Source organism: Saccopteryx leptura, chromosome 7 (assembly GCF_036850995.1).
Source record: "Saccopteryx leptura isolate mSacLep1 chromosome 7, mSacLep1_pri_phased_curated, whole genome shotgun sequence".
NCBI lineage: Eukaryota > Metazoa > Chordata > Mammalia > Chiroptera > Emballonuridae > Saccopteryx > Saccopteryx leptura.
In genome coordinates, this window is record NC_089509.1 from 83,886,570 (window position 1) to 83,909,137 (window position 22,568).

Below are 22,568 nucleotides of genomic sequence, written 5' to 3' on the forward strand. Positions count from 1 at the left end.
ATAACTTGGCCAATTCTTATAGCTTCAGGGACTGTTCCTTCTGATAATTATGACACGTGGTTGGGTTACAGTAAATAAGATGCAACCAGAGTTTCTGATATTGGGTCTGTATTTTAACCTTCAGTACTTCTACTCTAATTTTAAATTAAAATTTTAATTAAAAATTTTTAATTAGTAATTTCAAATTACTTTTGCAATTTTAAATTATATTCTATCAGATTTTTCCTTTAAAGATGTAACTATATGAAATGTAGTTAAGCATCGGTATTCATGCAAATTGTTCCCTAGGCTCCTCTAATCTATTTTAATTTGTGATGAGAACTATTCATTTGACCACCAACTTTGCCAAAGTAATTTTATTAAATGAAAGGAACCTGATATTTTAATGAGGCTCTAAAGAAAGTCTAATATTTTTAAAAAGAACCATGTAAAAATATTGAAAAATACATTAGTTGTCAATACATACGAGGGATCCCTATTTGTTGTTTTCTTATTGCTGGGCCAATGTTTAGTTTCTTATCCTTATAATTAAGTTTTTCAGCCTAAAATAAAAAAAATAGATTATTTTATTATTTTAGTATTATTGTTTATAAAACCAATAAGGAAAATTAGTGAGAAACAATTTTTAAAATTCAGACTATAGGGGATGACGTCAGAGTAATGGCGGGGTAGGAAGCGATACCGATAAATCTCCCCCAAAACTCAACAAGATCTTCAACCAGAAACAGAAAAACCTATACTTGGAGCTTCCAGATGCTTCGCAATACACCCAAAGGTATGATCGAGTGAAAAATTGGCTAAATATATAACCAAACCCCGAAGGAAATAGGGAGTAAGAAATGCTCCGCCTTCCTCACTAACCTAAACAGGGCGGCTTTCTCTGGTAACTGTGAATATAGAAACTGAGGCGGGCAAAGGGGGTGAATACATCCAGGCCGCGACACAAACGGCCGAACCAGGCTGTGGCACGGAGATCCAAGCCGAGGAAAATCTGATCTCGTGGCAACCCGGGCAATACAAGCTAACACTCGCGCCAAACCCAAACAAAGAAAGACAAGCGGCGCGGCCATTTTACCCGGTCTCCTGGTTGGTGCGCAGTTAGTGGGCGAGAATTTCTTCCTAGGCCCCGAGAGTGGGTGCCCGTGTTGCCCCACGGAGAGGCAGGGTCAGAGGCCTTTCTGTGGGCCGAGGGCAGAGTCTCTGGGCAGCCCCAGCGCCCTGGGAAAGCCACACATGGGAGGGAGTGAGAACTAATTCCAACGGTGGAGATTTTCCGTGCTGGAGGGTGTTTCACTCAGAGGGAAACGCGGCCGGCCTCATATCCTGGTTTGCGCACACAGATAAGGAGTGAGCGATTCCTCCAAGTGCCTCGGCAGTGCGCGCCCGTGTTATCGCACAGAGGGGCAGAGTCAGGGGCCTTTGTGTGGGCCAAAGCGGAATCTCATGCCGCCCCAGCACCTTGCAAAAGCCGTGCACGGGGACGGAGCGAGACTCAATTCCAACGCTGCAACTTTTCCCTGCGGTTGGGGGTTTCACTCAGAGCGGGAGACTGCTGGCCGGATATCCTGGTCGCAGACAGTGAGTGAGAGTTTCCTCCAAGCGCCCCGGAAGTGGGCGCCCGCTTGTGTTACCGGACAGAGTGGCAGAGCCAGAGGTATTTGAGTGGCCGGAAAGCCCGCCTGATTATGCTAGCAGCTCTGACTGACTGAGCCTTACCCAGAGCCCTGTGCTGAGTGGAAATAGAGTGGGGAGTTGCCAGCTCTTTGAGCCTCTTACTATCCAGGCAGAGGCAGCAGCAACCCCATAGCTGGATTATCAGGCTACTAATTGAGGAAGGAAAGACTAGGAGAAAGGCTCCAGGAACACGGACTCTCTCACTGTCGGAGCCTATAAATGCTAATGAGCTTCGACTGCCAACGAGACTAAAGCACAATACATGACATTGCCATAGAGACTTATCAACTGCAAACCTCCACCTGAGCGTGCCAAAGGGGCAAAACTCGGGGTACAGAGTCACCGACCAGGAAGAGGGAGAGAAAAGAAAAAGCAAGAAGATAACCTCTCAAAATCAAGAATAATCTGCAGACTTTATAACCTATCCCATTTTATTTTATTTGTTCGTTTGTTTCTCTTATCTTCATTCTTGATACTTTTTTTTTCCTCCTCCAATTTGGCCGATTAACTCTCTACTGGTCTTACTCTCTCCTCTCCTTGAACTACACTACCCATAAGTGTTACATCTCCCATTATCTTTTCTCTTCTCTTCCTTTCTCTCTATGAGAGTTGCACTCCAAAACCCTTAACTCTCTCTCTCTCTCTCTCTCCTTTCTTTTTTCTTCTTTTAGTGGTTCCCTCTTTTTTTCTCTCTCTCTCTTTCTTTTCTCCCTCTATATTAGTTTCTTCGTTTCTCCTTTACATCTCCTCTCATTCAAATCTCAATAACAAACAAATGATCTTATCTGGGACTCAAACTTATGTTTGTGGCATTTTGGGGGGTTTTTACTTCACCTTTTTAACTCACTAGCAATGCTCCCATCCCTGGCTCTCCATATTATCTAGTTCTTGTTCCACTAAATACAATAGTAATTTTTTAATTTGTCCCCCCATTTTTCCGTTTTCCTCTTAATCCTCTCATCATAACTCTTAGACAACCAACACCTAAAAGCAAATCATTTTATTCTTGACCCAAATTTTTTCCTTATTTGCTTTTTGTGGGTCCATACGCTCTTTTTTTTTTTTTTTTTTTTTTTTGCCCCTTTATTACTTTTCCCCAATTCAGGCCCTCCATCACAGGCATTGTTTGTTATAATTCACAGTCCACCACAAGATTTTATCAAGAAAGAGGGGAGAGGAGAGGAGAGGAAAAAAGGAGGGGGGGAATAATTTCCTTTTTTTAAAAAAAATTTTTATTTTATTTTATTTTTCTTTATTTCATTATTAATTTTTTTTAAAAAAACAACTCTTTTCGATTTTTTATTTTTTTTATTATTTTTTTAAACTTTTTATTCTTTATTAAATCTCATTAATACTATCAACAAAACCACCCTCAGATGCCATTAAGGAAGAGAAAATCGAGTATCATGGATACAAAAGAAAGAGAGGTAACACAGCTAGATGAGGAAAAATCTATGGAGAAAAAATTTAATATATTGGAAACCTTGGAGCTAAATGACAGAGAATTCAAGATAGAAATCCTAAAAATCCTCCAAGATATACAAGAAAACACAGAAAGGCAATTTAGGGAGCTCAGAAAACAACTCAATGAACACAAAGAATATATGTCCAAGGAAATTGAAACTATAAAAACAAATCAAACAGAGATGAAAAACTCAATTCACGAGCTGAAAAACGAAGTAACAAGCTTAGCTAATAGAACAGGTCAGATAGAAGAGAGGATTAGTGAAATAGAAGACAAGCAACTTGAGGCACAACAGAGAGAAGAAGAAAGAGACTCAAAAATTAAAAAAAATGAGATAGCCCTACAAGAATTATCTGACTCCATCAAAAAGAATAACATAAGAATAATAGGTATATCAGAGGGAGAAGAGAGAGAAAATGGAATGGAGAACATACTCAAACAAATAATAGATGAGAACTTCCCAAGCCTGTGGAAAGAACTAAAGCCTCAAGTTCAAGAAGCAAACAGAACTCCAAATTTTCTTAACCCCAACAAACCTACTCCAAGGCATATCATAATGAAATTGACACAAACCAACAGCAAAGAAAAAATTCTCAAGGCAGCCAGGGAAAAGAAGAATACAACATATAAAGGAAGGCCCATTAGATTATCATCAGATTTCTCAGCAGAAACTCTACAAGCTAGAAGAGAGTGGACCCCAATATTTAAAGTCCTGAAAGAGAGGAACTTTCAGCCACGAATACTATACCCATCAAAGCTATCCTTCAAATATGAAGGAGAAATAAAAACATTCACAGATACAGAAAAGATGAGGGAATTTATCATCAGAAAACCCCCACTCCAGGAATTACTAAAGGGGGTTCTCCAATCAGATACAAAGAACAAAAAAAAACAGAGCCACAAGTAAAAGCTCCAAGAAGAACACAAGAAAACCAAATTTAAACTGTGACAACAACAAAAAGAAAGAGGGGGAGAAGATGGAGATTAACAGTAGCAAAGGATGATGGAGTGCAAAAGTACTCACAAAATAGTTCGCTACAATGAACAGGGTAGGGACCCTTTTCATTATTCAAAGGTAACCACCATTGAAAAAACCACCACAGAAGCACATGAGATAAAAAAGATAGCAACAGAGGAAAGATGTATGGAATACAACCAAAAAAAACCCAAAAGATAGAAAAACAAAAGAGAAGGATCAAACAAGACACAAAACTAACATAAAGCAAGATATAAAATGGCAATAGGGAACTCACAAGTATCAATAATTACACTAAATGTAAACGGATTAAACTCACCAATAAAAAGGCACAGAGTAGCAGAATGGATTAAAAAAGAAAATCCAACTGTATGCTGCCTACAGGAAACTCATCTAAGTAACAAGGATAAAAACAAATTCAAAGTGAAAGGCTGGAAAACAATACTCCAAGCAAATAACATCCAAAAAAAAAGCAGGTGTAGCAATACTCATATCGGATAATGCTGACTACAAGACAGGAAAAGTACTCAGAGACAAAAATGGCCATTTCATAATGGCTAAGGGGACACTGAATCAAGAAGACATAACAATTCTTAATATATATGCACCAAACCAAGGAGCAACAAAATATATAAGACAGCTACTTATTGACCTTAAAACAAAAACTGACAAAAATACAATCATACTTGGAGACCTCAATACACCGCTGACGGCTCTAGATCGGTCATCCAAACAGAGAATCAACAAAGACATAGTGGCCTTAAACAAAACACTAGAGCACCTGGATATGATAGACATCTACAGGACATTTCATCCCAAAGTGACTGAGTATACATTTTTCTCCAGTGTACATGGATCATTCTCAAGAATTGACCATATGTTGGCCCACAAAAACAACATCAGCAAATTCAGAAAAATTGAAGTTGTACCAAGCATATTTTCTGATCATAAAGCCTTGAAACTAGAATTCAACTGCAAAAAAGAGGAAAAAAATCCCACAAAAATGTGGAAACTATACAACATACTTTTAAAAAATGAATGGGTCAAAGAAGAAATAAGTGCAGAGATCAAAAGATATATACAGACTAATGAAAATGACAATACGACATATCAGAATCTATGGGATGCAGCAAAAGCAGTGATAAGAGGGAAGTCCATATCACTTCAGGCATATATGAACAAGAGAGAGCCCAAGTGAACCACTTAACTTCCCACCTTAAGGAACTAGAAAAAGAAGAACAAAGACAACCCAAAACCAGCGGAAGAAAGGAGATAATAAAAATCAGAGCAGAAATAAATGAATTAGAGAACAGAAAAACTATAGAAAATATTAATAGAACAAGGAGCTGGTTCTTCGAAAAGATCAACAAAATTGACAAACCCTTGGCAAGACTTACCAAGGAAAAAAGAGAAAGAACTCATATAAACAAAATCCAAAATGAAAGAGGAGAAATCACCACGGACACCGTAGATATACAAAGAATTATTGTAGAATACTATGAAAAACTTTATGCCACTAAATTCAACAACCTAGAAGAAATGGATAAATTCCTAGAAAAATACAACCTTCCTAGACTGAGTCAAGAAGAAGCAGAAAGCCTAAACAGACCTATCAGTAGAGAAGAAATAGAAAAAACCATTAAAAACCTCCCCAAAAATAAAAGTCCAGGCCCTGACGGCTATACCAGCGAATTTTATCAAACATTCAAAGAAGACTTGGTTCCTTTTCTACTCAAAGTCTTCCAAAAAATTGAAGAAGAAGCAATACTTCCAAACACATTTTATGAGGCCAACATAACCCTCATACCAAAACCAGGCAAGGATGGCACAAAAAAAGAAAACTACAGACCAATATCTCTAATGAATACAGATGCTAAAATACTAAACAAAATACTAGCAAATCGAATACAACAACATATTAAAAAAATAATACATCATGATCAAGTGGGATTCATCCCAGAACCTCAAGGATGGTTCAACATACGTAAAACGGTTAATGTAATACACCATATCAACAAAACAAAGAACAAAAACCACATGATCTTATCAATAGACACAGAAAAGGCTTTCGATAAAATACAACACAATTTTATATTTAAGACTCTCAACAAAATGGGTATAGAAGGAAAATATCTCAACATGATAAAGGCCATATATGATAAACCATCAGCTAACATCATATTAAATGGCACTAAACTGAAGGCTTTCCCCCTTAAATCAGGAACAAGACAGGGTTGTCCACTCTCTCCACTCTTATTTAATGTGGTACTAGAGGTTCTAGCCAGAGCAATCAGACAAGACAAAGAAATAAAAGGCATCCATATCGGAAAAGAAGAAGTAAAGGTATCACTTTTTGCAGATGATATGATACTATACATCGAAAACCCCAAAGAATCCACAAAAAGACTACTAGAAACAATAAGCCAATACAGTAAGGTCGCAGGATACAAAATTAACATACAGAAGTCAATAGCCTTTCTATATGCCAACAATGAAACAACTGAGAAGGAACTCAAAAGAATAATCCCCTTCACGATTGCAACAAAAAAAATAAAATACTTAGGAATAAACATAACAAAGAATGTAAAGGACTTATATAATGAAAACTATAAACCATTGTTAAGGGAAATCGAAAAAGATATAATGAGATGGAAGAATATACCTTGTTCTTGGCTAGGAAGAATAAATATAATCAAGATGGCTATATTACCCAAAGCAATATACAAATTTAATGCAATTCCCATCAAACTTCCAATGATGTTTTTTAAAGAAATAGAGCAAAAAATCATCAGATTTATATGGAACTATAAAAAACCCCGAATAGCCAAAGCAATCCTAAAGAAAAAGAATGAAGCTGGGGGCATTTCAATACCTGACTTCAAACTCTATTATAGGGCCACGACAATCAAAACAGCATGGTATTGGCAGAAAAATAGACACTCAGACCAATGGAACAGAATAGAAAGTCCAGAAATAAAACCACATATATATAGTCAAATAATTTTTGATAAAGGGGCCAACAACACACAATGGAGAAAAGAAAGCCTCTTCAATAAATGGTGCTGGGAAAACTGGAAAGCCACATGCAAAAGAATGAAACTGGACTACAGTCTCTCCCCCTGTACAAAAATTAACTCAAAATGGATCAAAGATCTAAACATAAGACCTGAAACAATTAAGTACATAGAAGAAGACATAGGTACTCAACTCAGGGACCTGGGTTTTAAAGAGCATTTTATGAATTTGACTCCAATGGCAAGACAAGTGAAGGCAAAAATTAATGAATGGGACTACATCAGACTAAGAAGTTTTTGCTCAGCAAGAGAAACTGATAACAAAATAAACAGAAAGCCAACTAAATGGGAAATGATTTTTTCAAACAACAGCTCAGATAAGGGCCTAATATCCAAAATATACAAAGAACTCATAAAACTCAACAACAAACAAACAAACAATCCAATAAAAAAATGGGAAGAGGATATGAATAGACACTTCTCCCAGGAAGAAATACAAATGGCCAACAGATATATGAAAAGATGCTCATCTTCTTTAGCTATTAGAGAAATGCAAATCAAAACGGCAATGAGATACCACCTCATACCTGTTCGATTAGCTGTTATTAGCAAGTCAGGTAATAGCAAATGTTGGAGAGGCTGTGGAGAAAAAGGAACCCTCATACACTGTTGGTGGGAATGTAAAGTAGTACAACCATTATGGAAGAAAGTATGGTGGTTCCTCAAAAAACTGAAAATAGAACTACCTTATGACCCAGCAATCCCTCTACTGGGTATATATCCCAAAAACTCAGAAACATTGATACGTAAAGACACATGCAGCCCCATGTTTATTGCAGCATTGTTCACAGTGGCCAGGACATGGAAACAACCAAAAAGTCCATCAATAGATGACTGGATAAAGAAGATGTGGCACATATACACTATGGAATACTACTCAGCCATAAGAAATGATGACATCGGAACATTTACAGCAAAATGGTGGGATCTTGATAACATGATACGAAGCGAAATAAGTAAATCAGAAAAAAACAGGAACTGTATTATTCCATACGTAGGTGGGACATAATAGTGAAACTAAGAGACATTGATAAGAGTGTGGTGGTTACGAGGGGGAGGGGAGAATGGGAGAGGGATAGGGGGTGGGGAGGGGCACAAAGAAAACAAGATAGAAGGTGACAGCGGACAATCTGACTTTGGGTGGAGGGTATGCAACATAATTGAACGACAAGATAACCTGGACTTGTTATCTTTGAATATATGTATCCTGATTTATTGATGTCACCCCATTAAAAAAATAAAATTATTAAAAAAAAAAAATTCAGACTATAACATTCTTTGATATCAGCAAGGTACAGTGGAAAGGGCAAAGTCTTTGGATTTAAAGAGCTCTGGGTATGAATCTTGGTTGCAATGCTCTGATCCTAATTCCTTAGCTGAAATAGTCAATCCTCTATTCATGGAACATTGGAAATTAACTTACTCATTAAAATTTATCTGTAATCCTAAAATCAATACTCATGGCAATTTAGTGGTTATTAGCAGACAAGAGCAGAGGAAAAATTTGAGTTGCCTGATACACATGGTCCTAGCTGGGGTGAAAGAAGGCGACACTGTCTTGTTTCAGCTTTTATACTGCAAACAAGTGTCCTTTTTAGTGTTCTATACAGTGCCATGTATTTTGCATTTTTGTATTTATGTTGATGATTCTGCTACTTAAAATGGTTTAGTGCTTAAATTTGGTTAGTGTTGTCAAGTTTAAGACTGTCACTACCCTTATGGAGAAAATAAGAGTTAGATGGGCTTAATTTAGGAATGAGTTACAGTGCTGCTGGTCATGAGTTCAATATTAATGAATCAAACAGTATAAATTAATGTCTTTAAATAGAAACACATATAAAACAAATTTGTGTATTGATTGGTTGATGAAAATATTGTGACCAGAAGCTTGTGGGAACCTTGCACCATATTTCTTCTAGCAACAGCAGGTCAATGAAAATTTGCTAGGTTTCAGTGTTTGAGGTGACTTTAGAAAATAAGGAGAATCGAGGGCATATGATTTAATAACATACAATTCAAAATCTATCTTTTCTAAAAAACTAAGTGTTACATTTTCCAAATTACACTGAGCTGTAGGCTTCAGATTTTTTTCTGAATTTTGTTTAAAAATTTTCATAGGAGGGAAATAATCTCAGATAACATCATTGTAGTAATCCATACTTGTAGTTTTTAGGAATTCAAAGTGCTATTAATACTTCAGAAAAGATAGAGTTCCAAGTTCTTAGTCTAAGAAAATAAAGTGAAAATTATACTACAACTTCACAACTATATTCATGTAATGATTTAAAAGTTGTTTTTCTGAAGATAAAGTTTCTCTTTTATTTTTTAAAATTAATTCAATTTTTTGGGTAACCAATGTCAATCTTAAGATGCAAATAAGTTAAATTTTTTTTTTAGCAACTGATCATTGTTCTGGAACCCTACTATTAAAAAAATACCTAAAGAATTATTTTCAATAAAATAAGTTCCAAAATAATATTAAATACATAAAAAGATCTCACCTCTTGTAAAATTTTCTGTGCATCTTCTTGTGTTTCAAAAGTGATGAAACCATACCTAAATAAATAAATAATTTTCTTAGAACATTACTTAGAGTTATATTAAGATTAATTTTTTTTTTAAAAGAATGGGCTAGAGTAGGAGTGAGCATTTTTTGATGGTGCACCTGCATGCAAACCTTAGGAGACTTATTTACAATTTAACATTGTCACCTTCTCTTAGAGCCAGGAAAACTAAAAAAACCCAAAACCTCAGGGATTTGAAACAGTTTAGACCTGAACTATATAAGGCAGAAATGCATGAGAGATACATATGCTGGCTTACAAATTAGGACACAGTAAGTTTCAGTCCAGAGCAATAATGTCTTTCTAAAACAGTAAAAGTTTGGCTTAAATTGGAATCAAAGTAAAAAAAAAATTATAGATTTTTTTATTTATTCATTTTAGAGAGAGGAAAGAGAAATGAAGGGAGGAGCAGGAGCATTAACTCATAGTTGCTTTGCATATGTGCCTTGACTAGGCAAGCCTGGGGTTTTGAACCAGCGACATCAGTATTCCAAGTCAACACTCTATCTACTGCGCCACCACAGGTCAGGCTAAAACTTTTTTTTTTTTCTTCATTATTCTGAAGCTGGAAACAGGGAGAGACAGTCAGACAGACTCCCGCATGCGCCCAACCGGGATCCACCCGGCACGCCCACCATGGGGCGACGCTCTGCCCACCAGGGGGCGATGCTCTGCCCATCCTGGGCGTCGCCATGTTGCGACCAGAGCCACTCTAGCGCCTGAGGCAGAGACCACAGAGCCATCCCCAGCGCCCGGGCCATCTTTGCTCCAATGGAGCCTTGGCTGCGGGAGGGGAAGAGAGAGACAGAGAGGAAAGCGTGGCGGAGGGGTGGAGAAGCAAATGGGCGCTTCTCCTGTGTGCCCTGGCCGGGAATCGAACCCGGGTCCTCCGCACGCTAGGCCGACGCTCTACCACTGAGCCAACCGGCCAGGGCTAAAACTTTTTTTATTAAAAAATTTCTTCATGAAGCCTGGTTTGGCAAACCACGTGAAACCAATAAATTAAAAAAAAATAGTATATTAGATATATATCAACAAATTCAATTAAAAATATGTACAACTCAGGCTTTACATCCACTTTTCATATATAATTGTTATCTTCAGAGTGTATTTCATATAATGTTCAAGATACAAATACTAAAACAGGTAGACAAAAAGAAATGAGAGAGATAAAAAGAATATCCCCTCAAAACATAATTTCTATTTAGATAACTTAAAACTTTTGAGTAATGCTAAGTATCTTATTTTCTTAAATTCATAATTACTGTATTATATATAAAGTTCTTTTTCTAACAGAGGAATTTCTCTTTTTCCATTTGCCCAAACATTAAAAAAGGGTTAAAGAAATAATTATTACACTATTTTTTGATAGAACACATACACCACCTAGTGGAAATGGCATAAAATACAGTTTATATGTATTTCTATATAATTTTCAATGATAAAAAATGGAAATTACCAAAACACTGCAAATGAAAGAAGTACAATCTTGCCTGACCAGGTAGAGTGTTGGCCTGGGACGCTGAGAACCCAGGTTCAAAACCCTGAGGTTGCTATCTTGAGTGCGGGCTCACCAGCTTGAGCGTGAGGTCGCTGGCTTGAGCATGGGATCATAGACATTTCTCCATGGTTAGTGGCTTGAGCCCAAAGGTCGATGGCTTGAAGCCCAAAGGTCACTGGCTTGAGACCAAGGTCTCTGTCTTGAGTAAGGAGTCACTGGCTTGGCTGGAGCCCCCCAGTCAAGGCACATATGAGAAAGCAATGAATGATCAAGTAAGGTGCTGCAACGAAAGAATTAATGCTTCTTATCTCTCTCCCTTCCTGTGTGTCCCTGTTGGCACACCCCCGGCACCCCGCTAAAAAAAAAAAAAAAGTACAATCTCACTTTATCTTAATATTGTTCATTAGTCTGAGGAAGTATCATTTGTTTGGAAATAACCTCTCTGCAGAATCCCATCTTTTCCAAAGTACCCATTTGTCATATATCGTTTCCCACTAATATACTTTTCTTTTTTCCTCATTGATCCCTTCTCTTATCCCTATAAATATGTTATGTCTTGCCTCTCTTTCAAGAAAACAATCTTTTACTGATCTCCACTGCCTTAACCATTTTCTCTAACTTTGCAGTCAAACTATTTTTATTTTTAGTTTTTAGTGAGTCAAGGGGAGGCAGAGAGACAGACTCCCTAATGCCCCCTAACTGGGATCCACCTGGCAGGCCCACTAGGGGGCGATGCTCTGCCCATTTGGGGCATTGCTCTGTTGCAACTGGAGCCATTTTTTACTGCCTGAGGCAGAGGCCATGGAGCCATTCTCAGTGCCTGAGCCAATCAAGCCATGGCTGTGGGAGAGGGAGGGAGGGAGGGGATGGGGGGTGGGGGAGTGTTGGAGAAGCAGATGGTCGCCTCTCCTGTGTGCCCTGGCCAGGAATCCAACCCAGACATCTACACGCCAGGCTGACGCTCTACCACTGAGCCAATCAGCCAGGGCCACAGTCAAACTTCTTAAGTGAATATATTATGTAAACTACCTTCTTCTCGGACATTTGGCTTTTGCATATACCAATCCACTGAAACAGTTCTGTGGTCATCAGATATTTCTAGATAAATCCTACTACTTTCTTCACAATTTTCATTCTCCTTGATTAAGAGGATAAATGTAAATTTTTCTCACATTATATTTCTCAGATGTCTCTTAATTAGATCTCTGAGGCATAACCTACAGACATTCCACTGTGTTAGCTTTTTCAGAGAAAGCTCTCTTTAGTCTAAAGCAGGTATTTAGCTCTAAAAGTATCTGATTCCTTTAGCTTCCGATTCCTTAGCTATTGGACATTACCTACCTAAGTGCGTGCTATGTAACAGTGAGTAGTCCTTTAGCCCACCCAAGAATAACTTCACAACAAAGTAAGGAATATTAATTTGTGTCCCCCTCCCTCCAAAACACACACACACACACACACGATCAAAAGGTAGAAGGAAAGACGAGAGCACAAAATTCTCTTTTTACAACAAAAAGGAACCAGAGTAAGTTAGCACACAAAATTTAGTAACCCAATAAAAAGACAATTGTTAACTCTGTATACTATTAATAGTGATACTAACCCTTTAGACACTCCAGCTCTGTCATTTACAATCTTCACTTCTTTTACAGACCCATACTGGGAAAAAAATTTTCTTAAATCATTTTCATTTGTCTAATGGCATAAAAAGAAAACACAATAAACATTGTTTAATTGGTAAATGATGAAATAAAACTCTTATGCTTGTTTTGGAAACACAAAGGTTTATAAGTAAAAATAATATGAATATAAGAATACCTCTCATTAAAAAGTGCATAAAGTTACTAGGTTATTAAAATCAATATATGTCAATACTTTGTTTTATGGAGTAACATAGTTAAAAAGGGTTTAATAATAAGAAGTTTTAAGCTGAATTGTTTTTAAAACTACAAAGAAAGCTCAGTATTCAAAGGAATTCTTATTCTCTAGTTGGCCAGTTAAGAAATAATAATTTTAATAAGGTATAACTGTAATTATAGTAAGGACACATGGGTATGCCTCATTCTTTGAAATTTTGCCTTATATCACCTTGCCTTACAGCAGACCAAAAAGGATTTTTGCTTTTACAAAAAAAAGGAAAAATAGTGTTCAGAATTTGTTTTGAAGCAAGCATTTACAGAGGCAGCAAGCAACCCAAGCAAAAAGAATGACACTGCCAAGCTCCTCCCCCTGAACTGCACTCAGCAGCTCAGTGTCAAGCTGCCATAGCTTTGAACTGTGTCTGTGGGCATATGTGTTTTATCTTGATTAAGTCTGTGCATGCCTGAGCAAGATGTATCTTAAGGTATCAGAAAAGCTTAAGAGAGCTTGTAAGTATATTATGCTTAGCCTAAAACGACATAATTAAACATATTTGGTATGATTTAGTAGGTTATTCTTTTGGGGGTCCAGGAAACACTCAAAAATTTTCCATATGTAAATGCTTCCTTGCTTTACAACATTTCAGTTTACAAAAGGTTTCATAGGAATGCTCTACTTTCAGAAAGCAGAGGAAACCTGTGTTACTAGAGAGGTCCACAGTTAAGATAGTGTAACCAAGTTATGTTGGCCTACACCAGTCACTATTTTAATCAGCATAGTATACCGGAAGAGCAAGGTCTTAGAAAAGGAATATATTCCCTACAGTACTTGAACTCAATTTGTGGTAACAATTAAGTAGCTACAAGATTTAAAGCTTTTAGATGCTTTATCATACTCAATATACATTTCGGCTAAATACAGATAGTATGATGCTTTAAAAAGAAAAAAAAATTGAGTCATAGACTATAATATACAAAATGTATATTATACAAATATACACAAAGATGGTTTTGGCATATCTGGTTTTAATTAATCTCATGACTCATATCATCCTTCCTATAGTATTTGTACTAAATTTATTGCAATTTCATTTTCTGGTTCAGCTATAACTGTTTGCCCCCAAGAGGCTTTAAATATTCCTAGAAAAAAATTTTTTGTATAACATAGGAAAACACATGCCTAAGAGCTATCTCACTCCTATTTATATACACTATTGGTTTAGTAACCTAAAGCCTGCTACACTGGATGATGATAAACACTGAGTTATCTGAGGATAAATGAGTGCCTTTTATTTCAATAAATACAAAATGGAAATCAACACCAGAATTATACTTTTTATTACAGATTTAAAAACAAATTAAAGCTATTTTCTGATAGAAAAAATCACTAGCTCAATTTTGCAACTCGACTTCATTGAAAAGTTAAGGAGACAGAAAGTCAAGATGATTAAATATTAAAGAGAGGTGGGCTACAGGCTTCTAAAAAGAAGAGTTTTTTAAAAGTTTGAGACCATCTCCTGCTATAGTAATTTGTTTCACTGCAGGCATTTATCTATGATTTTGAAAAAAGTGTAAGGGAAGGAACTCTAACGGTTACCTCCAAAGCTATGACTATACCGTAACAATGACCTCCAAAATTAATTTTGTAGTTGTAGGTTTCGGTAAGTTAGCATAACCTAGCCATACAAATGTTTACATTTATTTATGATTTATTTTAAAAATGCTAAGCTGTTGTAATATAAATTCTGACCAAGAATAACCAATTTGAATATTTATGGTCTGCCATCAATATTTTCCATAGAAACAAAATCTTTTTAAAAGTTAGCATTTCATAAGAAATACTTTTTCTTTATTTTTAGTAAACCAATCTATATTTGCTTAAGATTCATTATTTTGACAAATACATTACATGTAACATTTCTCTTGAGCAAGAAAAAATAGTTCTATCTAAATTATGACAGACTGATTACAGGGAAACAGTGAGTTATAACTGTCAAATATCATACCTTAACATTGGGATTTTTTTTTTAATTAAGGCAACTCTCCTGTGATTTTCAATACATAATATGGCAGCTTGGAAATACTTCCATATATCTACTATGGAACTAAGAGTATATTCCACTTTATCCATGCATGACTCTCCTGCAGGTGTTTACTACTACCTCCCATATGGGGATACTGAAAAGTATCTCACAAAGCATGCCTTTTTTGAATGGCTGCCTACATTATTTAAATATAGTACTGTTAAGATGTTTTGTTCTGACAAGAACACAAGCCTGTTTGGGAATCAAATTTTAAATTTGGTGATATAAAGCAATTTTCAAAAGATGGAAGTCTAGGAGGTTACTCAGGAAACCTGAAATAAAAGTTGGGATAAAGAAACAGGATTTCATAGGAGTAAATTTTTTTGTTCTTTTGAATTTTCTTGCAAATTATAATCATTTTTTATTTGAACTACTGGAGTATTTGCAAGAAGGTATAATTAGTGTGGTATGGTGAAATGAAGAATATGGAGCTATGAGTCAGAAAACTAGGATTTTAGTCTTTATTCTGTCACTAAGTAGCTAGAGGTCTACAGATAGGTCAATGAGCCTCAATTTCCTTGTATGGTATATGAAATTGAACAATTATATATGCTCTATTTAATTTCAATTGTTTTTGAAAATATTCTTTATATTAAGATAATTTGAAACCTATTAATCATTGTACAAATAGCAAACATGTTACATTAATAGTTGCCCAAGGAAACAATTTCTGAAAAATAACTTGAAATGAAAAATATACACCATATTGTATGAATAAATAGGTACCTTAAAGTCAATTCCTCCTACAAAGATGCGATTAGGGATCACTGTTCCATATCTTGGGGCACTTGTTGGGTTATTCAAAGGCACAGGTGACACAGGATTAGGGGATGAAGATAATGAATCTGTTTGCGTCTGATTTGATGTTTGCTGTAAGATAAAACTCTTTTAAACTTTTAGCACAGGATTTTTTTTTTTTGTATTTTTCTGAAGTTGGAAACGGGGAGGCAGTCAGACAGACTCCGCATGCACCCAACCGGGATCCATCCGGCATGCCCACCAGGGGGCGATGCTCTGCCCATCTGGGCCATTGCTCTGTTGCATCCAGAGCCATTCTAGCGCCTGAAGCAGAGGCCACAGAGCCATCCTCAGTGCTCCGGCCAACTTTGCTCCAATGGAGCCTTGGCTGCGGGAGGGGAAGAGAGAGACAGAGAGGAAGGAGAGGGGGAGGGTGGAGAAGCAGATGGGCGCTTCTCCTGTGTGCCCTGGCCGGGAATTGAACCCGGGACTCCTGCACACCAGGCCGACGCTCTACCACTGAGCCAACTGGCCAGGCACAGGATTTTGGTGCCAGCTGAAAACATGTACCGTATTTTTCAAAAAGATGAGCCATTTAAATAAAATGTAATACTTTAGACTTTAATTTTATTCTAATTTATGAAGATTATAATTAAAGCTAATAACTTTACATAAATATGTTTAAATATATTACCTAACCATACTTATGTTAATTATTAAGTATACTACTTAAGTATATATTATAAATATTAAGGAAAAATGTTAAACTCAAAAAGAAGTTTGATAAAGAGAAAAGCAGGTCGTCGCTAGTGGCTCAGTGGTAGAGCATTGGCCTAGTGTGTGGAAGTCCTGGGTTCGATTCCTGGTCAGGGAACACACAAGAGAAGCAACCATCTGCTTCTTCACCCCTCCTCCTGCAGCCATGGCTCAAATGAGCAAGTATACCCCAGTAGCTAAGGATGACTCCACGGCCTCGCCTCAGGTGCTAAAATAGCTTGGTTGCAGAGCATCAGTCCTAGACAGGGGTTGCTGGGTGGATCCCAGTCTGGGTGCATGTGGGAGTCTCTCTGCCTCCCTGCCTCTCATTTGATTTAAAAATAAAAAAATAAAAAAAAGAGATAGAGAAAAACAGCCCTGGAAAGCTAGGAGGCAGTTTGGCATAAGCAGGTACGTCCTGGTGGTATGTTAGGAGTTGGCCTAGAACTCACAGCTAGGCTGTGGTATTCTTTTGTTAACAGAACACCAACATCAGGAAAAGCTATTCTGTGATTGTGATGGATCAAGATAAAAATAAGACCATTCCATAATCATGTCTGGACACTGGCAGAAACAAAAGCATTGTCTAAACCACAAGAGTGACCAAATATCTCTCTATTCTGGCTTAAATGAGTGACTGCCTCTTCTTTATGAATCACAGCATTAGCCTTGATCTATTTGTCTTGCCTACAAGATAAGAATTAACACACCGATCATAAAATTACTACCACATCCTGACAACATGCATTTTAGAGTAAAACCTTTTTACCCCTTATATCCTCTCTAAAAATGCTTAACACAAACTTAAATCCTAAGCTCTAACATCATCTTAAATTCTAATATTGTCTTACTGAGATGTCCTATGGTGTATGCCTTTCCTAGTTGCAACATTTCCATAGACCCTATTAAACTTCAGGTCTGTTCCTTGTAGTCTCCGGCTAAAGAATATTGACAAGTTAGTAACCACTAACATTAAAATTCACTGTTTTTCATCTCTAAAATCAAATTTTTAAATGTACTTGTCAGTTTGAAGATTTGACTGAGTTCATAAAAAAATTAAATACCGTCTGACCTGTGGTGGTACAGTGGATAAAACTTCGACCTGGAACACTGAGGTTACTGGTTCGAATCCCTGGGCTTGCTTGGTTAAGGCACATACAGGAAGCATGAATAGATGCTTCCTGCTTCTCCCCTCTCTTTGTCATTCCCCACCCCTGTCCCCCTCCCCTTAATCCTAAAATCAATAAATAAAATTTAAAAATTATATACCTATAACTCATAAGCATACATTTTTATACCAAAGAATTGAGCTCAGCATATATTCATATATTCACAATTCTAGGTCAGGAGACTTAATTTTAGATTTTAATAAATATATCATATATATTTACATATAAGCTTTTACACAATGGCAAGATAGTAGACTCTTAAGGTACATCTGAAAAAGCAAGACTTGAGAATAGAATTTTGGAAAGAAACCAATTCAAGAACTTGCTAATTTTCCTTCTACAAACACTAAACAGACTTCTGGGGCAATATACTAAATGAGTGCTTCACAAAAGCTTCATAATTGCAGTTCTCTGAAACAAATACATGAAAATGAATTTTCAACTTAGATAATGAAATTGTTCTTTTTCACATTTATTCTATGTCACTTCATTAGCCAATAAAACTATCATTGCTAAATTAATCTCTGCAAGATGTACAAAGGATGAGGCCAGTAGTAACTATGAGGTTATAGGCCTTATGGGCTCTATTCTCCACCTAATCTTAAGTGGGGGGGGGGGGGGCAGGATCTCTAATAAGGGAGTTCATAAAAACATCTATTAATCCACAGAAAAGTCATCACATTTATTAACTGCTATGGTTGTTTCCAATTAAAGAAATTGGGAATCCAATCTTAACAGCATCCTCTCTGGGCATTTGGAGGTTATTTGTAACTTTAGTGACTTAACTTGCAGGACAGTGCCTAGAATAGATGATTCTGGGATGCTTAGTGTTATTTTTCAACTATAAATTGTTTGGCCAGAAATAATAGAATAGTAGATATAATTTTGTTTCTGTACCTATTTGCAAATTTTAAAAAATCAGTCTTCATGAAATTATTATTATTTTTTAATTGAGGATAGTGAGACAGACTCCTGCATGTGTCCAGACTGGATCCATCTGGCAAATCCCATCTGGGGCACTGATGCTGGAATCAACCAAGCTATTTTTAGCACCTGAGGGTAACACTCTCACCAATGAGCCATTGGCTACAGAATGGAAGAGGGACAAAAGGGGGATAGGAAGGGGGAGAGAAGCAGATGGTCATTTCTCTTGTGTGCTCTGATGGGGGATGGAACCTGGGATGTCCATACTCCCAGCAATGCTCTATCCACTGAGCCAGCCCACCAGGGCCTCAAATTCTTTTAAAAACAAACTGTGGCCCTGGCCGGTTGGCTCAGTGGTAGAGCGTCGGCCTGGTGTGCAGAAGTCCCGGGATTGATTCCCGGCCAGGGCACACAGGAGAAGCGCCCATCTGCTTCTCCACCCCTCCCTCTCTCCTTCCTCTCTGTCTCTCTCTTCCCCTCCTGCAGCCGAGGCTCCATTGGAGCAAAGATGGCCCGGGCGCTGGGGATGGCTCCTTGGCCTCTGCCCCAGGCGCTAGAGTGGCTCTGGTCGCGACAGAGCGACGCCCCGGAGGGGCAGAGCATCGCCCCCTGGTGGGCGTGCCGGGTGGATCCCGGTCCGGCGCATGCGGGAGTCTGTCTGTTTCTCCCCGTCTCCAGCTTCAGAAAAATACAAAAAACAAAAAAACAAACTGTGTTCAACGAATGAGCTCATTTGTTCTCAAATTTGTTTAAATAAACTTTTTTTTTTTTCATTGAGAGAGGATGACATAAACAGAAGTGAACAGGGTGCTTTATTTCCAATCTTGAGATTTTTCTCTTTACCACTTATCACTTTCCAACATAATATAGAATTTCCTTATTATGTGTATTGTCTGTCTCTGTAATTACATTACACGATAATGTAATGTTCACGAGGAAAGGAGTTTTGCCTGATTTGTTCACTGCAGCATCTATAGTAGTGATGTGATGGCGCACAGCAGGGATTCCGTACATATTTGTTGAACGAATGAATAAACGAATGAATCATTTCTTTCTGCTCATGGTATACCATCCAGTAGCCTGCAGGCTTTAGAACAGAATATGAATAATAGCCTAGAAAATATTTTAACTTTAGAAGTAACAAAGGTCAGCTAGAGGCAACACCTTAGCTCCTTAGAGGACAGCAATGCATTGAATTAACCACTGAAGCCTCAAATTCAGGTACCAATAATTTTGCAAACGTATGAAAACCGTCTAGATAGATGCTGTTACTGGGTTAGAAGGGTTCTTAACTTGGTCAACTTCCAGAATTAGAGAGTTTATTAAAAACTTCCGCTAAAGTAATGTGCCTTCACCACCTCCACCCCTTGAGAATGAACCTCGAAATCGACCATCTGCACTCGCCAACGAAGACAACAGGGAGAGGGGAGGCTAACCGTCGCAGTCGCGGCCTCGAAGCTCCTTCCCCTCCGAGGCCAGCAAGCTGAGGCGCCGGAGGAAATGGCCACGGAGACGACTTCCTCGGGTTCTCTCGCGTCATCGTGAATTTGGGCATTGACACGAGGATCCACCCCCTCCCCACCAAAGTGCGGGAGGGAAAAAAAGGCTAACCAGCGAGAAATTTTGCCCCACAAACCCGCCAGCAGCCGTGGCGGGAACCCTCAACGGCACTGAGCCGACGTCGGCCTCGTGCGTAGCTGACCCCGAGGCCCTCGCGTGGCGCGCGCTGATTGGCTGCTGGCGGGGCACGTCTGCGTCGCCACGGCCCCTCAGGCCTGTTCGGTCTCCGCCCCTCCCCCTGCTGGGCCCTAATCCAACTCGGGCGTGCGCTCGGTGTTCGCGAGTCCGGGGCTGGCCTGGCCCTGGCCCCTGGGCCCAGGCGTCCTTCTCCCCGGTCGCTCAAGCCTTCGGGTCCCCACTTGGTCTGGGAGAGGAGGAGCCGGCCGCCCTGACAACTCGTCGAGGAGGCGGCTGGGCTGAGTGTCGGTGGAGCGAGCGGGCGTCAAGGACGCAGCCGAGCCCAGTTTCGGCGGGAAAGCTGTTTCTCTGGCCCGGACCGGTCTGGTGCCCCGGGCCTGCCTCCCGGAACCTCCCAGCCCTTCCCGAGACCCCCCAGCCCGCCCGGACCCTGGTCAGGCCCACTGGCCGCACCTTACGAGCCCACGACACAACGGCCCAGTCCGGCGAGGCTTGCCCGGGTGCCGCTCTTGGCCGTGGACGATGAGGCACCCTGTCCACGTCTCTCTCCAACAAAAGAGAGGGCGCCCGGGCCCCGGCCCTCGCCCTGCGGGCCCCCAGGGACGGAGTCCACGCTGCTCCTGCCGGCTACCCCGGGGCCCCGGCCCGAGCCCTGTACTCACCGCTCCGGCCTCGCTCTCCATCTTCCTCCGCGGCTCTTCAGACGCCCGGAGAAAACGGAAACCTAGTCTGAGCACCTTCGCACCCAGGGGGCGACAGCACGTTTCCCGACGGGGACTCGCTCCCCCTGCCGGCGGCGGCGGGGATGGCAGCCGCAGGGGAGCAGGCTGGGACCCGGGCCGGACCCTGCACCCGGGTGTGGGCGGCGGGGAGGGGCCGGCGACGGCCGCGCGGGCGGGATTCGGCGGCGGCTCGCGGTCGCCGAGCGGGGCCGTCTCCGGGCAGAGCGCGCCGCAGGTCGGGACGCGCGTGGGGTGGGCGGATCGCGAGCTCGGGTCTGGGGCCGCTCTCGCCTGCTTTCGGACGGCTGGGAAGGAGAGGGCGAACGGTTATGCAAAACTCCAGGCACCGCACGTCTCTCCCTCTTCTCCCCTTCGGAGAAAAGCCGGCCTGTGGGACCTGGCTTTCCAGAGGCTGAGGTGACCTCAGGCTGACTAAGGTGCCAGAAGCCGGCTGAGGCGCATCGTCGGAAGGCTGGTGCGAGGCGAGGAGGACAGTTTCCAGAGTCAGACTCCGACCCACGGGGCTTGACGAGCCAAACTCTGGGGTTCCGGAGCCGCGGACGCCGCGCCGCACCTGTTGTCGCCGTCACTCATGCGGCCGAGCGGGCGGGGCCCCCAGGCCGGCGCCCGAGCGGCTTCGCGGGCCGACTCGACTAAGCAGCGCCTGGCCGCCGCACAGCCTCGGGAACCGCCGGCGACCGAGCCGCCCGCGCGCGGGGCAGGGCGAGGACTGCGCGCCGTGGCTAGAGCGGCCGGGAGACTGCTTTGTAAAAAATAGTTCTAAGAGGTAGCTGAGGGTATGTTATATTGGCTGTATATAATATAAGGCATAACCAAGTTGTAAATAATTACAACTAGATAAACTCATGTAATAATAATGGTGGTTATTACTGTAGCTACCACTTATCAAGACCTCGCTTTGTGCTAGGCACAGTGCTTTGTAATCAGTATATTTAATCATTTCATTCTCACAGCAATCCTTCAAATAGATACTCGGATTATCTTCATATGGCAGGTGAGGAAATGGAGATGTGGAGGGTAATTTGGTCAAGGTCTAAAGCTATATAGGAAATTTAGTTGGTGGGGGTCTCTTTGACAACATTTCATGGTCTTAACTAACCGCTTTTTGCCCATATTTTAAAAGAACCAGCAGCAATAATTGTTTCATCAGTGGTAACTTTTTCTCTCTCTATTGTAAGAGCCTGACTTTAGGTTATTTTACTTTCAAGATAAAGGGTTAAAATAAGCAGTGTGACCATATTTTAATCTGTTCAAAGATTAGCTCTTAATATTACCAAAAATAAAGCAGGAAACAATTTTTGTGAATTGAATACAGTTCAGCTAAAGCTCCCTGAAAGTCATTA

General features: G+C 39.9%; 1 protein-coding gene across 1 annotated transcript in view; it reads right to left on the bottom strand.

Annotated features, from left to right (window-relative positions):
- Nucleotides 1–21,165, bottom strand: part of BOLL (boule homolog, RNA binding protein) — a 40,710-nt gene extending 19,545 nt beyond the window's left edge. Inside the window, exons 1-5 of the mRNA XM_066344877.1 lie at nt 21,145–21,165; nt 15,924–16,067; nt 12,858–12,949; nt 9,691–9,745; nt 467–542 (exon numbers count right to left, since the gene is read on the bottom strand). Of these exons, the coding sequence (XP_066200974.1) occupies nt 467–542; nt 9,691–9,745; nt 12,858–12,949; nt 15,924–16,067; nt 21,145–21,165 (388 nt within the window). The remainder of the gene's footprint in view (nt 1–466; nt 543–9,690; nt 9,746–12,857; nt 12,950–15,923; nt 16,068–21,144) is intronic.
- Between the last annotated feature and the right edge of the window lie 1,403 nt (nt 21,166–22,568).